Raw genomic sequence first — 22066 nt, 5'->3', positions numbered from 1 at the left:
AAAACAATAATAAAGCTTTTTATCATCTCTAAAAGATGCATTATTAATATTAATCCTGAATATGGCTCAGAACAAGGTTCCTTTATTGGACTTTAATTGCACAAGAGTCCATTCATTTATCAGCAAATTTAACACCGCAGAAGTCAAATAAGAGTCTCTTTTATTTATGTTTGATTTAAAAATATTATCCTGATTATTAACATTTTAAACTCTTCAAACATCATTTATTCATCTGCTCATTCAAATCTAGAATATCATATTTGTTTGTTTGTTTGTGGTGATTCATTATTATTATTATTAATATTATTAGTAGTAGTAGTGACAGGATTCTGGCTCGTTTGAGTGTTTTTTTCACCTCCTGATATAATATTTGATATATTTAATCCCAGTGAGTGGAGCAGCAGCAGATGGAGGTCTGGCTGGTGGGAAACGTTGTCTCGGAGTTTAAAGGATGTTTGTGAAACGGTCGGCTGGCGAACAGGAATCTCTTCCGATAAAAGGACGAGAACATGAACTGTGGAGGTGCATGCTGGGAGGTTTCACACCTTTAACTCATCTTTAGAAGCTTTAGAGCAGCTGATGTTTGACTCAGCCTCTTCTGCCGCTTTAGGTTTTTTGCTTTATGTGGTTTTTTAGAGCCTTGTTGGTGTTATTTCACACCGTCTTGCTGCAGGAGGATCGCCCCGCTTTGAAGTGGAAATGATGGACTTATAACAGTCTGGGTCGTCACATAACGCCTGGGGCCCCACAAGCCTTTCCTCTTGACTTAAACTGGGAAGAGATATCTAAATAAGCGGATGTATATTTATTATTACTGTTTTGATGACTTCCTGGAACATGATTCAGTGGAGTTGGCAGGTTTAGTCCCACAGACTTTAGATCAGTGATGATGTGGTGTGATGTTAAAAGACTCTGAGCCAGTAGATTTATATCTGTCAAGGTTAAGTCGTGTTGAAAACAGCAATCAAGGCAGACGTAAAATGATAGAAAAATATGTAGATTTACCAAAAAAGACGTTCAATTTGCCAAAAAAGACACACAATGACAAAAAAAGATGTAAAATGACCAATAAAAGATAGAAAATATGACCAAAAAAAGACATAAAATGACAAAAATGTAAAATAACCAATAAAAGACAGAAAAAAAATGACAAAAAAGACGTAAAATGACCAAAAAAGACGTAAAATGACCAAAAAAGATGTAAAAATTACCAAAAACGACACAAAATGACAAAAAGAGATGTAAAAATTACCAATAAAAGACAGAAAAACAACCAAAATAAGACATAAAATGACAAAGAAAGATATAAAATTACCAAAAACGACACAAAATGACAAAAAATATGTAAAAATGACCAATAAAAGACAGAAAAACAACCAATATAAGACGTAAAATGACAAAGAAAGATGTAAAATTACCAAAAACGACACAAAATGACAAGAAAAGATGTAAAAATTACCAATAAAAGACAGAAAAACAACCAAAATAAGACGTAAAATGACAAAGAAAGATGTAAAATTACCAAAAATGACACAAAATGACAAAAAGAGATGTAAAGAGCAATAGCTCTTGTCACATTTTATTTTGATGTTTGAAGCATCTGCTCTAGAGTTGACTAGCAGCTGATTTACGTGTGTTTACCTGAGCAGGAAGACGACAAAACAACCACAGACCATCAGCTACAGACATGAAACAGAACAACAGAACCAGTGTGTCAGTGAGGCGTTTGGCTGGTGTTAAACCTGCTCAGCTCGGCTCAGACCCCCTGATGTTTGTCTTTCTAATGTCTTAATCCGAGAAAGCAGACTGACTAAAGCTGACTCTCTGAACCGATCACTGATCTGAAGCTCCTCGTGTGTTTCTGCTGCCTGAACTGCTTCACAGCAACAACATCATGTTTAAAACAGTGATGGTGACATCACAGGTCAAATGTAGGATATCATATGAAACGTTGTGATTCCCTTCAGGAGAATCTATGATTATTATAATAGGGGTGTTTCCATTACAGTCCAGTACCCGGAATGAGGCGGGTCTCACTCGCCGAAACGCCCCTAATCTGAATACGAGCCGTTTCTGGGTTTTTCATGTAAAACAATTGGGCCCAAAAGTACTTTTTCCCACACACTTACACTTACACATTAAAAAAACCTGTGAAATGACCAAAAAAATACACAAAAGTTCCCAAAAAACTGAACTAAAATACAAAAGCACGTAAAAGTTACAAAAGAACCCCAAAAAATGACACAAAATGACAAAAAAAAATTACCAATAAATGACAAAAGCCTGGTTGCTGATTGGATAGAACGCAAAAGCCGGTGAAGTAGCGAGCCCCTTTCATATTGTGGTCCCGCAAATGTCCCGCTATAATGCTGGAAAGCTCTTCGCCTTAGAGCATTCATAGTGATCTCACAAAGGCAAAGTGATATTCTGCCCTTTCATGGTGCAGCCCAGTGTCGTGGAACGAGGTGCACAGTAGCACAGTGCTAACAGGCTAACAGCTAGCTCTGTAGCAGTACAGTGTGTATGTGCTAACAGGCTAACAGTCAGCTCTGTAGCAGTACAGTGTGTATGTGCTAACAGGCTAACAGTTAGCTCTGTAGCAGTACAGTGTGTATGTGCTAATAGGCTAACAGTTAGCTCCGTAGCAGTACAGTGTGTATGTGCTAACAGGCTAACAGTTAGCTCTGTAGCAGTACAGTGTGTATGTGCTAACAGGCTAACAGTTAGCTCTGTAGCAGTACATTGTGTATGTGCTAACAGGCTAACAGTTAGCTCTGTGGCAGTACAGTGTGTATGTGCTAACAGGCTAACAGTTAGCTCTGTAGCAGTACAGTGTGTATGTGCTAACAGGCTAACAGTTAGCTCTGTAGCAGTACAGTGTGGATGTGCTAACAGGCTAACAGTTAGCTCTGTAGCAGTACAGTGTGGATGTGCTAACAGGCTAACAGTTAGCTCTGTAGCAGTACAGTGTGTATGTGCTAACAGGCTAACTGTTAGCTATGTAGCAGTACAGTGTGTATGTGCTAACAGGCTAACAGTCAGTTCTGTAGCAGTACAGTGTGTATGTGCTAACAGGCTAACAGTTAGCTCTGTAGCAGTACAGTGTGTATGTGCTAACAGGCTAACAGTTAGCTCTGTAGCAGTACAGTGTGTATGTGCTGCTGCTGCAGGAGGTGTTCACTTAGCGATCTCTGTTTGTTTACAACGAGCACCAGACACTCTGTGCACAATTAGCAATGCCAGTTAATTCACGATCACGATGTTTATGATCAGTGGAGACGCTGTGCATAATTAGCCATGCTGGTTTGTTTATGATCAGTGGCGGAAGTTGTGTACAGTTACTGACGGCGGCCACAGTTGCGTCTCCCGTGTTTAATCTGTGGCGTATATCACGGATCACAGTCGAAACTGTCGCTAAGCGTTTATGCGACGGTCGAAAAGCATACGTCACCTCCAGAGTCTCTAAATCCCTCTGGGGCTTGGGAGAGAGGATCACCGGTTAGCATCTCAGAAAGTACCTGCCTCGGGTCGGTACTTTCTACTGACTAGTGGTTGAGGCGGGACATGACGTGAGTAGAACTCGACACAACCGTTTATTGTTTATGTCAATCTCCTCATCAACGGCTCACATCCTTGTCTGGTGCACGTTCTCTAAGACGTACAAACACGACCAACGTTTCCATAGAAACCATCTCCTCTCCTTCCATGTTAATGCCTCGACTGTTTGGACAACAACAACTGCAGCATTTTATCAAACTTTCACAAACAACGAGCTTCACTGCTCTTAATGTTTCTGAATCAAACAGAAAAAAAAAACAATCTTTGCAGCGTTATTTCCACAACTTCCCGACACGATATCCGGACGCACAATTTCTACATTTTTCTGCTAATTTTTACTTTTTTTCTGGAAATTTTCCTTTTTTACTGGAGATGTTGCTTTTTTTCTAGAGATTTTACTTTTTTTCTGGTAATTCTACTTTTTTCTGAAGGCAGATTAACAGTTTTTCGTAGAGTAAAATTTAAGATTAAATGTCAAAATTTTTAAAAATAGAAAACATTTAAAAAATTGGTAACCCCCCCCAAAAAACAACAACAAAAACAAACCCAAACTTTAGCCTAACTTTGTGTTATTTCCACAACTGACCACATGGTGCCTATAGATTCCTTACATCTGCTAGTTTCATATGATATATGATCTCCAGTATATCCATTAAACTGATCCCGCTATGCTGAAAATACTGACGGGGCCGCCAGAACGCTAAATATGGATACTTGGCGGCCATGAATCGATATAATATTGGCACGCAAAATGTCGTGACACTATGCTGGATTGATTTTCCCCTCCTCTATTAGAAACTGATGCAAAAGGCATTATTAAAGCTTTCTGTTAGTGCCAGTATAAACTGATATATAACTGATACAGGTTTATTATAAACATGCTGTATGAGCCAGTTTTTCTAAAGTGTTTTTGCTTCCTGAGCCATCGACCCCCGTCTCATGAAGCCGTTCCTGAGGACTTTAATTAATTTATAGGATTTATTGATCTGTGTGAGAGCAGATGGACAGGTCAGAAACAGTAGAAAACGACCTGAAAGTTTCCAGCTGAAGGTTTTATTGCAGCGTGCTGTAATTATTTCCGTGCTGCTCTACCTTCAGCAGCAGGAACAGAGAGGAAAGTTTCCCTCCTGATAATGAAGTCTGTTAATGAGAAGCACAGATGGGCGAGAGAGCTTCACTGACCTCTGTCTCTCTGTCTCTCTCTCCTGCTGAGTCTTGGCTCGTCGCACCGATACCGAGCGAGTTTCAGCATCTGTGTAACAACTGAACTGCTGACTGCAAACATTCAGCGTCAGAACGAGGTCGACTCTTATCAGCCAGATACAAACGACACGTTTATCTGCTATCAGCCGCTCTGCTCCGTTCACAGGCTCGCTGGACGGATGGATAAATAAGATTAAACTCTTTCAGCAGCTGGGAGCAAAAACATTCAAATATTAATTCAACATGTTGTAGAAACAGCCTGTGGGGACGGTGGTGAGCTGCAGTTTCTGGGTTTTTCATGTAAAATATTTAGGCCCAAAAGTACTTTTTCCCACACATTTACACATTAAAAAAACCTGTGAAATGACCAAAAAAGATGTAGAATTTCAAAAAGACGTAAAAGTTACAAAATAATATTCAAAGTCACCAAAAAAATGACACAAAATGACAAAAAAAAAGTAAAATTACCAATAAATGACAAAATTACACAAAAAAGACCTAAAATAACAAAATAGATATGTAGAATTACCAAAAACAGATGCAAAAATTACCAAAAAAGACACAAAATGAGAAAAAAATATGTAAAATTACCAATAAAAGACAGGAAAAAATGACCCAAAAAAGTGAAAATTGAGAAAAATACAGCCGTGAAAATGACTAAAAAGATGTAAAAATTTGCAAAAAACACACAAAATGAGAAGAAATATGTAAAATTACCAATAAAAGACAAAAAAAGTTGAAAATTACAAAAAAAAGTGTAGAATTACCAAAAAGGAAGTAAAATGCCCCAAAAATATGTAGAATTACCATAAAAAAAGACATGAAAATCACCAAAAAAGACGTAAAATGACAAATAAAGACATTGAATGATTCTCTAATTCAAGATGGTGAAGAAGTTGAATTAATCTGTGATGCTTCACATCAGCTGCTGCTAATAAACTTTAACATTTGGTTCATAAACCTGATTTAGCAGCGTCAGCTTGTATTATTGTTTCTCTGCTTCATGTGTTTAATTAGCAGAAAGCTGCGACACGTCAGTTCTTATATAAAGACAGAAAAGTCTGGAAATAATCAGAGAGTGGGACAGGAACAGAGCGTTTCTCACCAGGACTTAATAGGAAGCGAAGGTCCACTTTCAGATAAAAATGTCATTTTAAAACAAGTGTATTTAGCAGCGATTAGAGCGCTCGGACCATGTAAGGAGACGAGACGCATTCTTTCACTGTGACAGCAGGAAAACCAACAGCAGCTCACTCTGTTTGTTCTGAAAACACTCGCCGCTTGTTTCAGTCAGATAACCACAGCAGGGCGTCCAACCAACACCACACACACACACACACACACACACACACACACAGGGACCAGGAGCTTTATTGCCTTGCTGGGAGAATACACTTTAAAAAAACATAATATTACGTGTTTTTTGCTTATAATAAGTTCAAAAATGTTAAGATGTCTTTCGTTTCTTATGTGTTTTTTTCATCGACTACTCCTCCCAGAGTTTTGGTCGCACATACAACCAAAATGTATAATAATAATAAATACTGGTAGTTCTTGGTACCCATGTCACAGCACACAGACATTTTTATTGATTATTTTGTTTATTATTAGTATTATTTATTCATTTTTCTTTCTTTATTATTTTTTAATTATTATTATTAATTTTTTATAGATTATTTTGACACAGTTTTATCACTTTTTATATTTTATTTTAGTTATTTTTCTATTATATTCATACTGATACATACATACATCTGTTTGTTTTAACACATTACCGATGTTCATTTTAATATCAATTTGTGTTTTTTGTTGATTATTTAGTTATTTTTTTTATTTTTTTTTATTAATTTGACAGTTTTTTGTGTTATTTATATTACTTTATTTTAGTGATTCATGTTTGTTTTGATGCAGTATTGTTGTTTATTTTAACATTAATTCATATTTTCTCTCTCAGCAGGATGAGTGACGTCCGGCTGGCTTCAGCCTCCTCCACCGTCTCCACGGTAACAGGAGGCGGTTCCCGCGGCAGCGAGCCTCCGGCGTTCGTCCTGCCGCCCCGTAACGCCCGGGTCGCCCCGGGGGGAGACGCCCGCCTGGAGGGCAAGGTGAGACACACATCCTCCAATCAGATCCACTCATTTAGGATGACATCATCACCTGCAGGTACAGACACAGCAGCAGATATTTATACAGAGAAAGAGAGAAAAGTTTTATATCAAGTCAGAGAGGGAGAGGAGCAAGGAAACAACAAGAAGCAAGGAGAGAAGGAGACAAGGAAGGAGACATGAGAGGAAACAAGGGAGGAGACATGAGAGGAAACAAGAGAGGAGAGGAGGAAACAAGGAAGGAGATATGAGAGGAAACAAGGAAGGAGACATGAGAGGAAATAAGGAAGGAGACATGAGAGGAAACAAAGGAGGAGACATGAAAGGAAATAATGAAGGAGACATGAAAGGAAACAAGGGAGGAGACATGAGAGGAAACAAGGAAGGAGATATGAGAGGAAACAAGGAAGGAGACATGAGAGGAAACAAGAAAGGAGAGGAGGAAACAAGGAAGGAGACATGAGAGGAAACAAGGAAGGAGATATGAGAGGAAACAAGGAAGGAAACATGAGAGGAGACAAGGAAGTAGACATGAGAGGAAACAAGGAAGGAGACACGAGAGGAAACAAGGAAGGAGAGGAGGAAACAAGGAAGGAGACATAAGAGGAAACATGAGAGAAAGCAAGGAAGGAGACATGAGAGGGAAAAAGGAAGGAAACAAGGGAGTAGTTGAGGAAACAAGAAGAAACAAGGGAGAAAAGGAGAGGAGGAAGCAAGGGAGGAAGAAGTTTGGAAGCGATGGAGGATAGAAGAGAGGAAACAAGAGAAGAAATAAAAGAGAAGGGAGGAGGAAACAGATGAGGAAACAAGGAAGGAAACCAAAGTAGGAAACGAGGGGAGATAAAAGAGAAGGGAGGAGGAAACAGATGAGGAAACAAGGAAGGAAACCAAAGTAGGAAACGAGGGGAGATAAAAGAGAGGAGGACAGATGTGATCAGAGGGATTAAAACATTCAGTCTGGTGATCAGCTGCTTCCTGCTGAGAACCAGTCAACCACACACACACACACACACATTACATACACACACACACACACACACACATATTACACACACACACACACATATTACATACACATATTACACACACACACACACACACACAGACACAGACAGACAGACAGACAGACAGACACACCACACACACCACACACACACACACACACACACACACACATTCCACACACATATTACATACACACACACCACACACACACACACACCACACACACATATTACACACACACCCACACAGACACAAACACACCACACACACATTTCATACACACACACACACACACACACACACACTTTGTGCTTTTATTTTGGCGAGCATTCATTTCTACATCTGGTTAAATTGTTGGTTAAATTGTTATTATTGTTATTATTATTAATATAATAATGTGAGCGTGTGTTTCAGGTGCGAGGCCACCCGGAGCCTCAGGTCACATGGTTCAGGGAGGGCCGGGCTGTGGTTGGTGGAGAGCGCTGTGTGGTGCAGCAGGGGGGGCGGGGCACCTTCAGCCTCGTGGTGGGCGGAGTCACGGAGCAGGACGCCGGGCGCTACACCTGTCAGGCAACCAATCAGGCGGGCAGCCGCCAGGTCACCGTGGAGATCCTGCTGGAAGGTTTGATCACTGCAACACAATTTATACCAATAATACTTTTAATTATAGTCAATAATAAATACTAATAATACTTCTTATTACACTACTCATAATACTGTGATAATAATACAAGTGTTACTTATAATACTGCAAATAATAATGAGATTACTGCTGTAAATACTACTACTAATAGTACTACTGATACTACTTGCAATACTAGGATTACTCCTGTTAATAATACTAATAATATTACTGTGATTGAAATTACTTCTGTTACTAATATTGCTAATACTACCAAAAATTCCAATAATAATCCTTTTAAATCCTGAAAATAATACGACTGATGCTACTCATAATACTAGGATCTGTTTACTGAACTGACTCCAGCAGCACGTAGACCCTTAAACAAACTTACGTCACCCAGAAAGTGAATGTTTGGATTAAAATACATAAAGAACACGAGTGTAAAGACACAGAGCGAAGTAAAAACATAAAAATAATAATAATAACTAGAAAATTTCCTCTGGGGAAATTCTGAAAGGGCCACGGGGGCTACTGCCGGTGTGTGTACACTATGATGAGATTCTTCAGAGATTTAAACAATTAATACTAGTAATGTTATGATACTATATAATATACAAGGAGCACACCTACAACAAGCATTCCTTTTCAAGCATGTGAGTGTGCACGCTTAAGCACATGTGTGTGTGTGTGTGTATCTGTTACTGTAATCACATCAAAGATCAAAGGCAATCAGATCAAAGCAATCAACAGAATTAACTGCCACCAACTGCCAATGGTCCGGAACAATAACAGCAGCCAGAGGTGGGCAGACTGGAATTTCTGTCCTTGAACAGAAAGCATTTTTGGCAAAACCATAATACCTATCAGTGATCCGACTTCACTTTGAGCGTCCTGAGTTCTTCCTGAACGTCTACATATGTTTGTTTTTTTTAAGAAAAATGAAAAAATAGCTTTGTTAGAGCGATCTAAAAAAACTGTTATATCTCCCTTTTTCAGAAATCTTAATACACCGATACACAAGCCTTGTGTCTACTGTTTAAAGTTTAAATGGAGTCTCTAGGTGAAATTATGCCGGAGAAGTAGATGTTTAAAAATCTCCAATTATTGTTCTTTTTTGCTCATTTTCTTCCGGCCGTCCCAATGCAAAATTTTAGCTATTGCTTTATGGGACCAGTGCTTGGTGCGATTGCCCCGTGGCCCTAATAATAATGGGCCAGTGCTTTAAAAATCTTAATAAAACAATATTTAGACATTATATTAACCCTCAGGGTCACTTTTTAAAAGCAAACTATAAAAATATTATACATTAATATATTCTAATTTTTATTGGACTGATTTATTTTCACCTACATCTGACCTTATTATTGATTTCAAACACTAATTGATTTTTGAATATTTTAACCCTTTATATGCCAGGTTTCTGTCATGATACCACCATGGTTTTAGATGAAAAAAAACAAACAGAAAATATGAATTATTTTCAGTATACTACATGCACAGTAAAAAATATTGTTGAATTATTGCAGAGTTTGTCATGTCTCATCTTTGATGTGATTCTAGATGACCCATGTTTAGATTAGCAGTTCATGCTTGTGTGTATGGATTGTGTGTATAAATCACATGTTTTTTCTCTATATGATGAATATGGTCAACATGAGGCAATCTGGTGGAAAGTAGTAAAAATGATCGATTCCATGGCCAAAGCCCAAATTGACTCCCAGATTTAATAAAATGCATGTTTATGCTTAAACATAAGTGAGATCAATAATTGCATTTTGAATGTGTTTCAATGGCTCGAACTGAAGAGTAACTATTGTTTGTCCACAGTGTATTTTACTGCAGGAGCTGAGCTCAACCTGCCTTGAAACTCATGAGCTGAAGTTTAATTCTAACAGGAGTCCAAACATGACCTCATCAATATAAACCCTGCTGTGTGTGTGTGCGTGTGTGTGTGTGTGATGTTTTACAGCGTCGTAAACAGCTCTGCAGCAGCTTCCTGTTTTTTAAACACAACCAGACGTTCAGAGTTTCTTCACACTCCCTAAAACTGAACTGAAGTTTATCCAGAGTTTAACTTCCTGTGATTAAAGGTCATTTTCCACCTCCAGAAGGTTGGAAATCACCAACTACTGCTCCCATTAATTCATTTAGGTAATCACTTAATGACTCCAGCTACAAGAAGAAGAAGAAGAAGAAGAAGAAGAGAAATAAATCTTAAATGGTTGTTCGTTAATTTGAATTGTTTTTGTTTGGAGATTTGGAGGTTTGGATGTGCTGAAACTAAATATATTAATACATAACTAATTATATAATTTAAGGCTTAAATGAACAGATATTTAATTTAATGCATAATAAATATATAATCATATCATTCAAATTAATATAAAAAGAAATATATATTTTTATAATACAGTTCTTAAATAAATGGAGAAATAAATCATTACATTTATAAATGCTAAATAAATATCTCATTATGTAGTAAAACACTTACATAAATCATATTAAATACATCACTTATTTTATATTAAAATGCCTAAATTAATTATATGAATAAACAAATATGTAATTGAATGCTTAATAATACATATTATAAAATGCTTAAATTATTTAAAATATAATAAATATTGGTGATATAATAACCCAATTCTTAGATGATTGTATAAATATATACTTTATGTTAATTGAGGCTTAATAAATATATAATAATTAATAAAATGCTTAAATAAATGAATGAATATGGAATTATATAATAAAATGCCTGATTAATATATCATGTAAACTAATGTTTGAATGATTAATAAATAATAATTGATCATTTTATGCTTAATAATATCATAATTATATAATAAAAACCTTTTTAATTTATAAAACTATGGAATTTGATGAATAATTGTTGCCATTAATAAATAATAATAAATTAAAAATATATAATTCACAAATTAAATGGGTCATTAAATATATAATTTTTTTCTACATTTTTATTTATTTGTTTTAACTATATATTATTTTATTAATTAACAGATGTATTTATCTTTCATCCTACAACTGTCATTATGTCACGTTTGTTTTGATATTTATTTAAGTTAAACTATGTATTATTTGATTTTTTCACTATCTTCTATTTAAGTGTTTATTTATATGTTGTTTCTTTTTCAACTGTTTTTAATGTATTTTCTGTTTAATGTGCAGCACATGAATGCTTTACAGATAAAGTTTTCTTGCCTTCTAATCTTGTTTGAATGATAATTAACTGGAATAAAAATCATTTAAGTAGTCAGACTGGCTCTAATATTTTCATATTTTCTTGTTTTAGAGGCTTCTGGGATGAGATACGGCCTCCCTTCGTCCATGAGAACAGGGTGAGTTCTTCTTCTGGAGGCTCTGACTCGTCCTCAGTGCGTTGGAGAGCTCACAGAATGACATTTCCCATGATCCCCACAGGTGTCGCTCCACGGCCCCGGCGCTGGAGAACCGGCCCAGTATCTGGGGCGAGAGCCCGCCGAAGTTCATCACCAAACCGAGCCGCGTGTTCGCCAAACTGGGACAGACGGGAAAGTTCACCGCCAAGATCACGGGGCGCCCTCAGCCCCGGGTCACATGGTACAAGGTGGGTGGAGCTTCACTGTCAGACGGCGAGGTGGTGATGTCATTGAGTGTGTTTATAAGAGCCCACTATATACTATCCACCAGGCTTCGTCCTATTTATTCTTCCGTTTCTTACGTGTTTTTTACTACTACTCCTCCCAGAGTTTTGGTCGCACAAACACTAAAAATTTATCAAATCGACCGGCTCGAGTGGATGACATTATCACTAGAGTGTAGAGGGATAGAAAAAATGGTTGAAAAATAAATTTGAAAACTGCACTCGAGGCCGCAAATGCAATTTCTCTACAGAAATAATTTATACAGAGAATCATAGGAAAATTCGTCCTCTCACTCACGATCCTCTGGTAAAGCTGTCAGAGTTATAGTTTGGGCGTAGGACGCACAGATGCGCCGCCAACACGCACCAACAGCCTCATAGACCGCCATGGTAAAAAGGCGGGAAAATTTCTGGAGGAAAACAGAGGTACCAGTTTTTTGTGATTGCTCTAAAAAAACATTTTCTTAAATTTTCTTCACAAAACACATATACAGACGTTCAGGAAGAACTCAGGATGCTGAAAGTGAAGTCGGTTCACTGATAGGAGCTAAGGTTTGCCCAAAAATGCTTTCTGTTCAAGGGGAACTTTCAGCTGGTTTTCTCTCTCTCAGTGGGGTCAAATGTCACAGGAGCAGCTGTGGTTGATTGCTCTGATTGGTGAGGGCCACCTGGCCCTGGTTGCTTGGCTAGCAAATTTCTTTAGTAATGTTCTAGTTACCCCAGCTGCCCCTCTAATGTCCACCTTCTCAGGGGGAGGCGGAGCTTCAGGCCGGCGGGCGAGTCAGCATGTATGAGCGCTCGGGCCTCCACTTCCTGGAGATAAAGGAGGTGCGTGTGGAGGACGCAGGAAGTTACACATGTTTGGTCTCAAATGGCGCCGGAACGGCAAACGCCACCGCTGAGCTCAACGTCCAGGGTGAGCCGGCCAATCAGAGTTCAGGATGTTTGTTTATTCATGAGGTTCTTTCAGAATAAAAGACTGAATGAGTTCATGTTTCTCCTCTCAGGTGTTCCTAACGACTCGTCCAGGTGAGTTAACTTCTAAATGTTCATCTCTTTTTTTTAACTTACTGCAAACGCTTAGGAACTGAGTAGGAAATTACGTAAATACATGGCCAAAATGAACATACAGTAGTGTTCAATATAATAGCAGTCCAACGTGACTAACCAGATTAATCCAGTTTTTAGTATTCAACTAATTGCCCAATTGCACAGCCTTAAGAGCTGCATATCACCAATGCTGGGTCTTGTTGGTTTTCTGAGAATCTACTGCACCTACTGGTACCTTGTTTACCATGTAGCAATAAAAAATATACTAAAAACCTGGATTAACCTGGTTAGTCACATTGGACTGCTCTTATATTGAACACTACTGTATCTATGTGATCAAATAATCATCTAGTGATATTGTCAATAGCTTTAAATGATTCCTTGACCCAGAAAATGTCTATTTTGACACCAAGATGGACCTTCTAAGTGGCTTAGAAGATATATTGGTTCTCATAGATTTTATATGGCTGCCATCTCCGATCCGCAATCTTGATGAAGTGGCTCCCATCAAAAATTGAAACCTATCGTGAAAGAGAGCATGTGGAAAAAATGTGGTTTCTTCTCAAATCTGGTCCTAAAGCGCCTGACGATTTGTTTTCGTCCTAGACCAGAAATGCTGGTGCCTGATACATGTTTTGGTCATGTAATATTCTAATGAGCATATTTGCATGATAGATAAGTGATAACAAGTACAAATATATATTAAAGCAAGCATATTTATGCAAAAAAAAGTACAATTTCCGTTAAGTAATTGCATATTTGTCCTTTCTCATATGGTTTTGCCAAATGTTGGCGGCTTCCTGCCCATCTTGAAAATGACACCTTTCTGGTGGTCAGACTTTGGTTTGTCCTTAATAACTTTTTGTATATTATTAAGGACATCTTATACTACCACAAAACAGCTGTGAAACCTTTTGTTAGATTTTTTTTAGGTAAGGTGTTTTTTTTCATATATGCATCCGCCTAAAACAACATCAACAAACTGTTTCAAATCTATATTTAAAGGACCGTCCACTCACCTGAGTCCTCACACACCAGGAGCAGTCACCTGTCAGCTGCTCCCAGTGTTCCCAGTGTTCCCAGTGTTCCCAGGCCCCAGGGGAAGGAGCAGCAGAGCCCCCCGCCCCTGACTGCCTCCTCCTGGAGGAGCAGACCTGCTGTGCAGCTCCCTCTGGTGGCTGAGAGGAAAACTGCAGCTCAGGTCAGATTATTAATCCAGAACAGGGGTTGGCAACCTTTATGGGCAAAAGAGCCACTGGTGCCGAAAAAAGGGAAAAAATGTAGGAATGGAGCCGCAAACCTTATTTTAAACCTTATAATGACGATAAAAATGATAAGTCTATACTAGCCAACAAGCTTTACTAATAGGTCATAATGAGCATTTATTAATATGATTTAGTCAGAAAGCAGCGAGAACCAAAGTGAAAATAAAAGGCTTGACACTGAAGAAATATCCCCGGAGATTTGAAAGCTAGCCCAGCAAGGGAAACTTAAAACTAGACTTGAAGTTGGCAAAATTTAGAGGTTAAACTGCCGTGCCGTAGACTTTCATAAACTATGATGCACATTTGAGGTGACCAAAAATGTAAGGAAAAAAAAAAAGCTTTAATCCTGTGTATAAGCGGAACATTTTTACAATCGAAGAATAGAAATTGCTTTGGGTCAACACCAATGTTAAATAGAAATTAAAATGTAAACAATTTGTTTCATTTCGTATAAATGTTTTGGTCACAGACACAGAGAGCCACGGGTTGCCAACCCCTGATCTAGAACATTAGAGATAAAGACGGTCAGACCTGTCTCACTGTGAGTTTAAGATCTGTCTGTCTGTCTGTCTCACTGTCTGTCTGTCTGTCTGTCTGTCCTCAGGTCCGGTCTGTCTCCAGTCCTAGTCCGGTTCAGTCAGTGATCAGCTCAGACAGCAGCAGGTAAACAGTCACACAAAGCTAACGTTAGCTAATGATAATGTAACCGAGTATCAGAGTGCCTATACGAGATGGATAATAAAATAATAAACGGACACGAATAGTTGTCTTCAACAGGAGAAGTCTCACTTTTTATTCCTCTTCACCTCTTGCCTCCAAAACAGTCAATACTCCCGGTCTCTCCTTCACAATAAAACACTTATTGTGTAACGAATTATACCTGACAAAGATCTACTAAGAGCTACCAAAAACTAGGTTACAATAAGTTAGCTAATGTTACGTTAGCTAATGTTGTGTTAGCTAATGTAAGGTAAGCTAATGTGATATAAGCTAATATTATGTAAGCTGATGTTAAAGTTGCTAATGCAATGTTAACTAGTGTTATATTAGCTTATATTATGTTCCCTAATGTCAACTAATAAAATGTTAGCTAATGTAACATTAGCTGATTTTAACTTGTGGATGTGAGTTAGTTTATGGTGACTGAAGTCTGATTTTAAACAACTTTGATCCAGAAAAAAGATTTTTACACGATGGTGCAGCTAGTTAGCCTGCAAGCTAATGTTAACATGACTTTGCACATTTTTGTTGATAATGGAACAGCATTGTAATGGAGTGCTTTTATTCTTTAAATTTGTACTCATTAAGTTCAAATGTAATTATGCAAATTATTATATTATGTTACAGGTGCATCTCAATAAATTAGAATATGATAGAAAAGTTTATTTATGTCAGTAATTCAATTCAAAAAGTGGAAATAACACATTATATAGATTCATTACATAAGGAATGAAACATTTCATGTCTTCATTTATTTCATTTCTTCTAATTATAATGATTATGGCTTACGTTTAATGAAGACCTAAAATTCAGTGTCTCAAAAATGTAACACCACAAAACACCAATTTTAAAAAGTATGTTTAACATGGAAATGTTGCCTCACTTGGTTGATTTGAACTACTGGAAATTTACTTTTACATCATATCCTAATGTGTTCAGATGCACCTGTAATTGTCAGCAGGAGCATCAGTTTTATTATAGTAGTTTTATTTTCCTCTGACTGTCAGTTTGTTCAGTGTGTGTGTGTGTGTGTGTGTGTGTGTGTGTGTGTGTGTGTGTGTGTGTGTTTCAGGGCTGGGAGAAGGTCCGTGTCGGGGTCCAACCCGTGGTTCGAGGCTGTTCCTCTGGACCAGGAGGCCTCAGAGGGAGCTCAGGTCACGTTCACCTGCCAAGGTAATAAGTAATTTAAAACATTAATTCTGCAGTAATGAAGTAACATAAAGGAGACCGTTCAGCTCTGTGCAGGACCATCTGATCTGAGGAGGTTGATGGAAATAAAGTGAATAATTTGTAAATAAAAAATATTGTTCAAAATCTCACAACAGAAAAACTGCTTAATGTACTGAGAGAGGGCTCCATCATGACACCAACAATATTTTCACATTAAAAAATCTACAGAGTTGACTAGTTGGAACTTTACAAATATCATCAAATGAAAAGATAATATTAATGATGAACACATCTGTCTCTCTGTCTGTCTCTCTCTCTGTCTGTCTGTCTCTGTCCGTCTGTCTCTCTGTCCATCTGTCTGTCTGTCTCTCTGTCTGTCTGTCTGTCTCTCTCTCTGTCCGTCTGTCTGTCTCTCTGTCCGTCTGTCTGTCCGTCTGTCTGTCTGTCTGTCTGTCCGTCTGTCTGTCTCTCTGTCCATCTCTCTGTCCGTCTGTCCCCTGTCCGTCTGTCTGTCTGTCCGTCTCTCTGTCTGTCTGTCCGTCTGTCCGTCTGTCTGTCCGTCTGTCTCTCTGTCCGTCTGTCTGTCTGTCTGTCTCTCTGTCCGTCTGTCCGTCTGTCTGTCTGTCTCTCTGTCCGTCTGTCTGTCTGTCTGTCTGTCTGTCCGTCTGTCTGTCTGTCCGTCTGTCTGTCTGTCTCTCTGTCCGTCTGTCCGTCTGTCTGTCTGTCCGTCTGTCTGTCTGTCCATCCGTCTGTCCGTCTGTCTGTCTGTCCGTCTGTCCGTCTGTCTGTCTGTCTGTCTGTCCGTCTGTCCGTCTGTCTGTCTGTCTGTCTGTCTGAGTCTCTGAGTTGTAATGGCGTTGTTCGTCCTGTAGGCGGCGCCCTCAGACTGACTCGTCTCTCCTGCTTCTTAGTGTCTTCTGCTGCAGCTGTTGCCGTGGTTACGTGGCTAAAGGACGGCCAGACAGTGAGGACAGCGCTGGGGCTGCAGCAGAGACAGGATGGGACCCGTCTCACTCTCACCCTGGAGAGAGTGAGACGGGTGGACGGGGGGACATACAGCTGTCAGCTGAACACCAATGAGGGACGGACTGTCGCCTCGGCAACCTGGACGCTCAGCGTGCACAGTAAGACTCTAAGACTCAATTTATTTTAATATATATATGCATATATATTTAATTATATTTATTAATTGATGTTCATACGACATGCAACCATTTATGTAACCTATTTAACATGCTAAAATATATTTTCTCTAATGAACAATATCTGTAAAATGCAGTCAGGAAAACAAACAAATATAATAGTATAGTATAAGTGCTATATGACTTAAAAAATATAGAAAATATACAGAAGGCTTAATGTGTCTCTTTGTTAACATCCGACCACAATGTTACCATAATATTAATGTTAATGTTAATGTTAATGTTAATGTTGTTACCAGCTGCAGCATTAAAGTGATGAGCACATTAATGCATCAATAATTACAATATTATTTATATTTTTCTGCAAAGTACTTTTACTTTTTGCTCTTTGGGTGCATTTTGATGCTGATTCTTTTGTACTTCTTAAGTTTAATTTTGCATGCAGGACTTTTGCTCTATGTTTCCTGCGGTATTAACCCTTCCTGTCTGTCTTTCAAATGTTTGAACTAAAGAAAACTGTGAGTTGCAGTTTAACGTCCAGCAGGCGGCAGCTCCCACTCAAACACAACTTTAAAACCCCAGAGAGTCTAACATGAGTTTAACATGAGACTTTAGTGATGTTCAGACGGTAAACTCACAGAACATGAAGCTGTGCAGATACACAGAATGGGTGGTCACTTTATTAGGTACACCTGTACAATCTGTACAGAGCTCATAAAGTTCAGTTTGTGTTGCTGTATTCAGCTATAAAACGTGTTCAGACATAAAATACAGACTGAACAAACATCTGACAAAAGAAGTCCAGTAAAATAACAAATAAAAACTAAGAGAAAGGTCTAAAGATGTTTTTAACCCTCTTGTGGTCCTGGGGTCCTTTTTGGCCCCTCTGCATCCTTTATAGATCAAATAAATGTCACTTTCTTCATACATTTTATGCGTTTTATACATTTTTATTGCACCCATGCACAGCAAAAAGCCAACTTGTAATTTTTGGCCTAAAACAGTGACTTAAGTTGGTAAAACTTGGAAATATAAATTATTGACATTTAGGGCAATAATGTAAGTTAGCACAACAAAGGAAGCCAGTTGTCTGCTCAAAAACAAGTTGGTGAGTTGTTGTTACTTATATGTTTAAGTTGGGGTTCACAACAAGGGACAATAGTTCTGATAACTCTTATTTCTTTGTTGTGAAATGCGGGAAAGTGGTGAAATTTGGTCATTAGCGAAAGCTAGCGGCTAACTGATGCTAACGGCTAACTGATGCTACCGGCTAATTGATGCTAGCGGCTAACTGATGCTAGCAACGCTGCTTGTTACAGCTACAAGAGTAGCCGTTAGCGTATCAATGCTAACTCAAAATTGTGGTCGCAACATTAGCTGACATTTCATAGCGGCGTTACAATCGTGCCAATTCAGCACATTGCAGAAGTTAGCAGAAGTAAGGATTAAAAGTTACTATAACTTATAATGTAAAATTATAAGTTAGTACAACTTACAGTTGAGTTGACAAAAATCTGAATTCAGAGTTCAGCAAACTCAAAAACAAAACTTAAAATATTTAGTTTAATTGTCCAACTTAAAATTTTATCGAAGTTTGTTGCCTTGAAATTTTGAGTTCACACAACTTTTCTTTTAACCTTTTAAGGCAACTCATGACCAACTAATTTGTTTCAATAGTTATAGTGGAAAAAAATAATTCTTGATGGGAATGCACAGAGTAGGTTATGTCAAGTTTTGGTCAAACTTATGTTTTGAAAACCTTGTACATTTTTAGATGAGAGCAAAAAAAGTTTAAAAAATCACAAAAAGGACTCCATGACATTCGACTGGTTTTTAATTATATATGTTTTATTTTATATCAATTTGTTGCTCATGAGTTGCCTTAAAAGGTGAAAAAAAAGTTGTTCTTTTTCTTTCTACATGTGCTAAAACCAGTCTTTTGTATTGGGGTCCTTTTTGACCCCTGAGGACCACCAGTAGTCGACTAACAAGGGTTAAACGTATCTGAAGTAGACTCGAGGGAATAAAGTTTCTACTAATCGAGTTTTCCTTTCAGAGCGAGTTCACTTTGAGAGCTTCTTCACTGAAAACACTTTAACTTCACGTTTAACTGTCCGTGAGCTGCTTTTATTCAAAACACATCACAGTTTAAATGTTTTGGGCAGGAAAATGAAGCTTAATAATGTGGGAGGAGTCTCAAACCTGCTCAAGAAATTCATAAAGTAATTCTGTGTTTTAATGTCTGAAAACAATTTAAATTTTTAACCTTTCTGTGCTTCACTAGAGACATTTTGTCTTTTGATTTTTTTTTTGATCATTTAATGCATATAATGGTAAACATTATGGGAAGTGACATCATGTAAACAAACTGGTATTCATAAAGTTAATGATCTCATAATGTGTGAATATTTGATATTTGTTATGATCAGGACTGAAGTTGGTGCAAAGATTTAACTCAGTAAGATTTGATATTTATTATTTATTTTAAATTTTTGTCAATTAGAGGAAGTTTTTAAAGGGTTAAAGAAGAAGAAGCAGTTAAATCTGCAGAAAGAGAATGAAGCTGAAACAGTCAGACAGAGAGAGAGAGAGACAGGCTCTCTGGTGTCGTACGACCGTTAAACAAATATGAGAGCTGGAAACCATATAAAGACAAAACATGCTGCTGCAGTGAACACCGCACACACACACACACACACACACACACACACTAAGATACACGCACAGAAGCGCCGAAGCCGACCCAAGAAGGGCATCGACTGGGGAATCCACTGTGTGTGTGTGTGTGTGTGTGTGTGTCTGTGTGTGTGTGTGTGTGTGTGTGTGTGTGTGTTCATACTCGTGTTCTTCACGTTGTGGGGACTCCTCTGCTGTCTGAACACCAGATGTTTCACAGTGTTCACATCAGGAAATCGCTGCATGTTTAAACACATGTAAAGCACATTTATAACACATGTAGAAATGTTTCTGAGCTTGACAGGGCTCACACACACACACACACACACACACACACACACACACACACACACACACACACACACACCAAGACTAGTTATACAGTCATGGACCTGGAAAACGGTTTAACCCTCTGAAACCCAACGAACAGTTTCAGGGCTTCTTTTTTTACTCACTGTGTCCTCATGTTTCACTGCAATATATAAAATCTAAATAATCTATTAGTCCTGCATCTCTATGGAATCAGCACAACTCAAACATGTCTTTGTGCAGAATAACCGTTCAGAAATCGGAAAAGTTGAATTTCTCTGATAATTTTTTAAAAAATTGTAATAAAATGGTATTTATATTAAAACTTTTCCAAGTGCCTACAAGCATCAGGAATGTTGTAAAAAAATTACCATAAAAGACATAAAATGACCGAAAAAAAGGTAAAATGACTGAAAAAAGACATAAAATACCCAAAATAAAACAAAATTACCAAAACAAAATGACAAAAAAAATTCCCCAAAAGAGGTAAAATAGACACATTTCCAAAAATGACTAAAAAAAGATGTAGAATTACCAAAAAAGTCCGCATATTGCACATATTGAAGTATTGTCATGTTTCTAGCCTCTCTTGTCCTCTCCTCTCTGCTCTGTGTAAACAGCCTACAGTCATTCATGACTTCACACTGTCACTATTTCATGTTTTTACACCATCTGGTTAATGTGAACGTTTTTGTTTTTGGACACATTTTAAATGAGACGTATAAAATTCAGTGATTTTGATGAAATATCACTATTTTAAACTTGGATTTGGTCATTTTTTTCTGCCAAAAGCAGTAAAAGTGTCACACATGATTTGTTCTAGGACCTTTGGAAATGTTTAAATCAAGTGATAATTTCTGTTTTTACAGTTTGTGGCTCTGATAAAGGGAGTAATTTAGGTGATTTTCTGAAACAACAAATGCCTCTCAAACCCTGAATTTCAGTTAATTAACCTCGGGGTTCCTCAGGGATCCATACTGGGCCCTTCACTGTTTAGTTTTCATATAAATGACATGCATTAACCAGCTTGTCCTGCAGTGATCACTCAGTGACATTTAAGGAATTCATATTTTTCTACCCATAAAGGTACATAAAAGGATAATTGTTCAGTGAAAGAAAATGCTTCATGCAGAGGAGCCCTTGAAAAGAATTTGCTTTATAATTGCTTGTGTAAAATTTTGCACAAAACATGCAAGACGGCAGTAAAATGATGTGATTGGATAGAACTGAGTGCACTAAGTAACACAATTGTTTCCTCTTGTTTGACTTTTATGCGTTCTATTCTAAGATAACATAAAACTTTGTTAATCCTGAAGGAAGTTCTGGTTCCAGATTGCTCCAAAGCCTCCAAAACAATTTCAAAAACAATCACAAAATAGAATAATATAGGAAAAAACAATTAACAAAATAGGTAACAATAACAATACTTGATATAAATATAAACATAAATATAACAATATATTAGATATATTGCACATTAACAGTTTTTGACTCAAGCCGAATGCATTTTGGTTATTGGTAAATATCTCTTCAAGATTTAACGTAATTACTGTATTTTTTTGCATATTTAACAGCAGTCAAAGGGGCAGGCTGTC

The 22066-nt window shown here is 37.7% G+C and overlaps 1 protein-coding gene across 1 annotated transcript in view; it reads left to right on the top strand.

Annotated features, from left to right (window-relative positions):
* The window catches only part of mylka (myosin, light chain kinase a), a 69941-nt gene that overhangs the window by 444 nt on the left and 47431 nt on the right, over positions 1-22066 (top strand). The window contains exons 2-11 of the mRNA XM_059342396.1: positions 6716-6866; positions 8286-8493; positions 11810-11855; positions 11938-12103; positions 12890-13055; positions 13147-13168; positions 14195-14390; positions 15059-15117; positions 16247-16347; positions 17256-17468. Coding sequence (XP_059198379.1) covers positions 6720-6866; positions 8286-8493; positions 11810-11855; positions 11938-12103; positions 12890-13055; positions 13147-13168; positions 14195-14390; positions 15059-15117; positions 16247-16347; positions 17256-17468 — 1324 coding nt within the window. The 5' untranslated portion in view covers positions 6716-6719. The remainder of the gene's footprint in view (positions 1-6715; positions 6867-8285; positions 8494-11809; positions 11856-11937; positions 12104-12889; positions 13056-13146; positions 13169-14194; positions 14391-15058; positions 15118-16246; positions 16348-17255; positions 17469-22066) is intronic.

Source organism: Centropristis striata, chromosome 10 (assembly GCF_030273125.1).
Source record: "Centropristis striata isolate RG_2023a ecotype Rhode Island chromosome 10, C.striata_1.0, whole genome shotgun sequence".
NCBI lineage: Eukaryota > Metazoa > Chordata > Actinopteri > Perciformes > Serranidae > Centropristis > Centropristis striata.
Note: the sequence above shows the minus strand (reverse complement) of the source record. Positions and strands in the feature narration are given on the sequence as shown.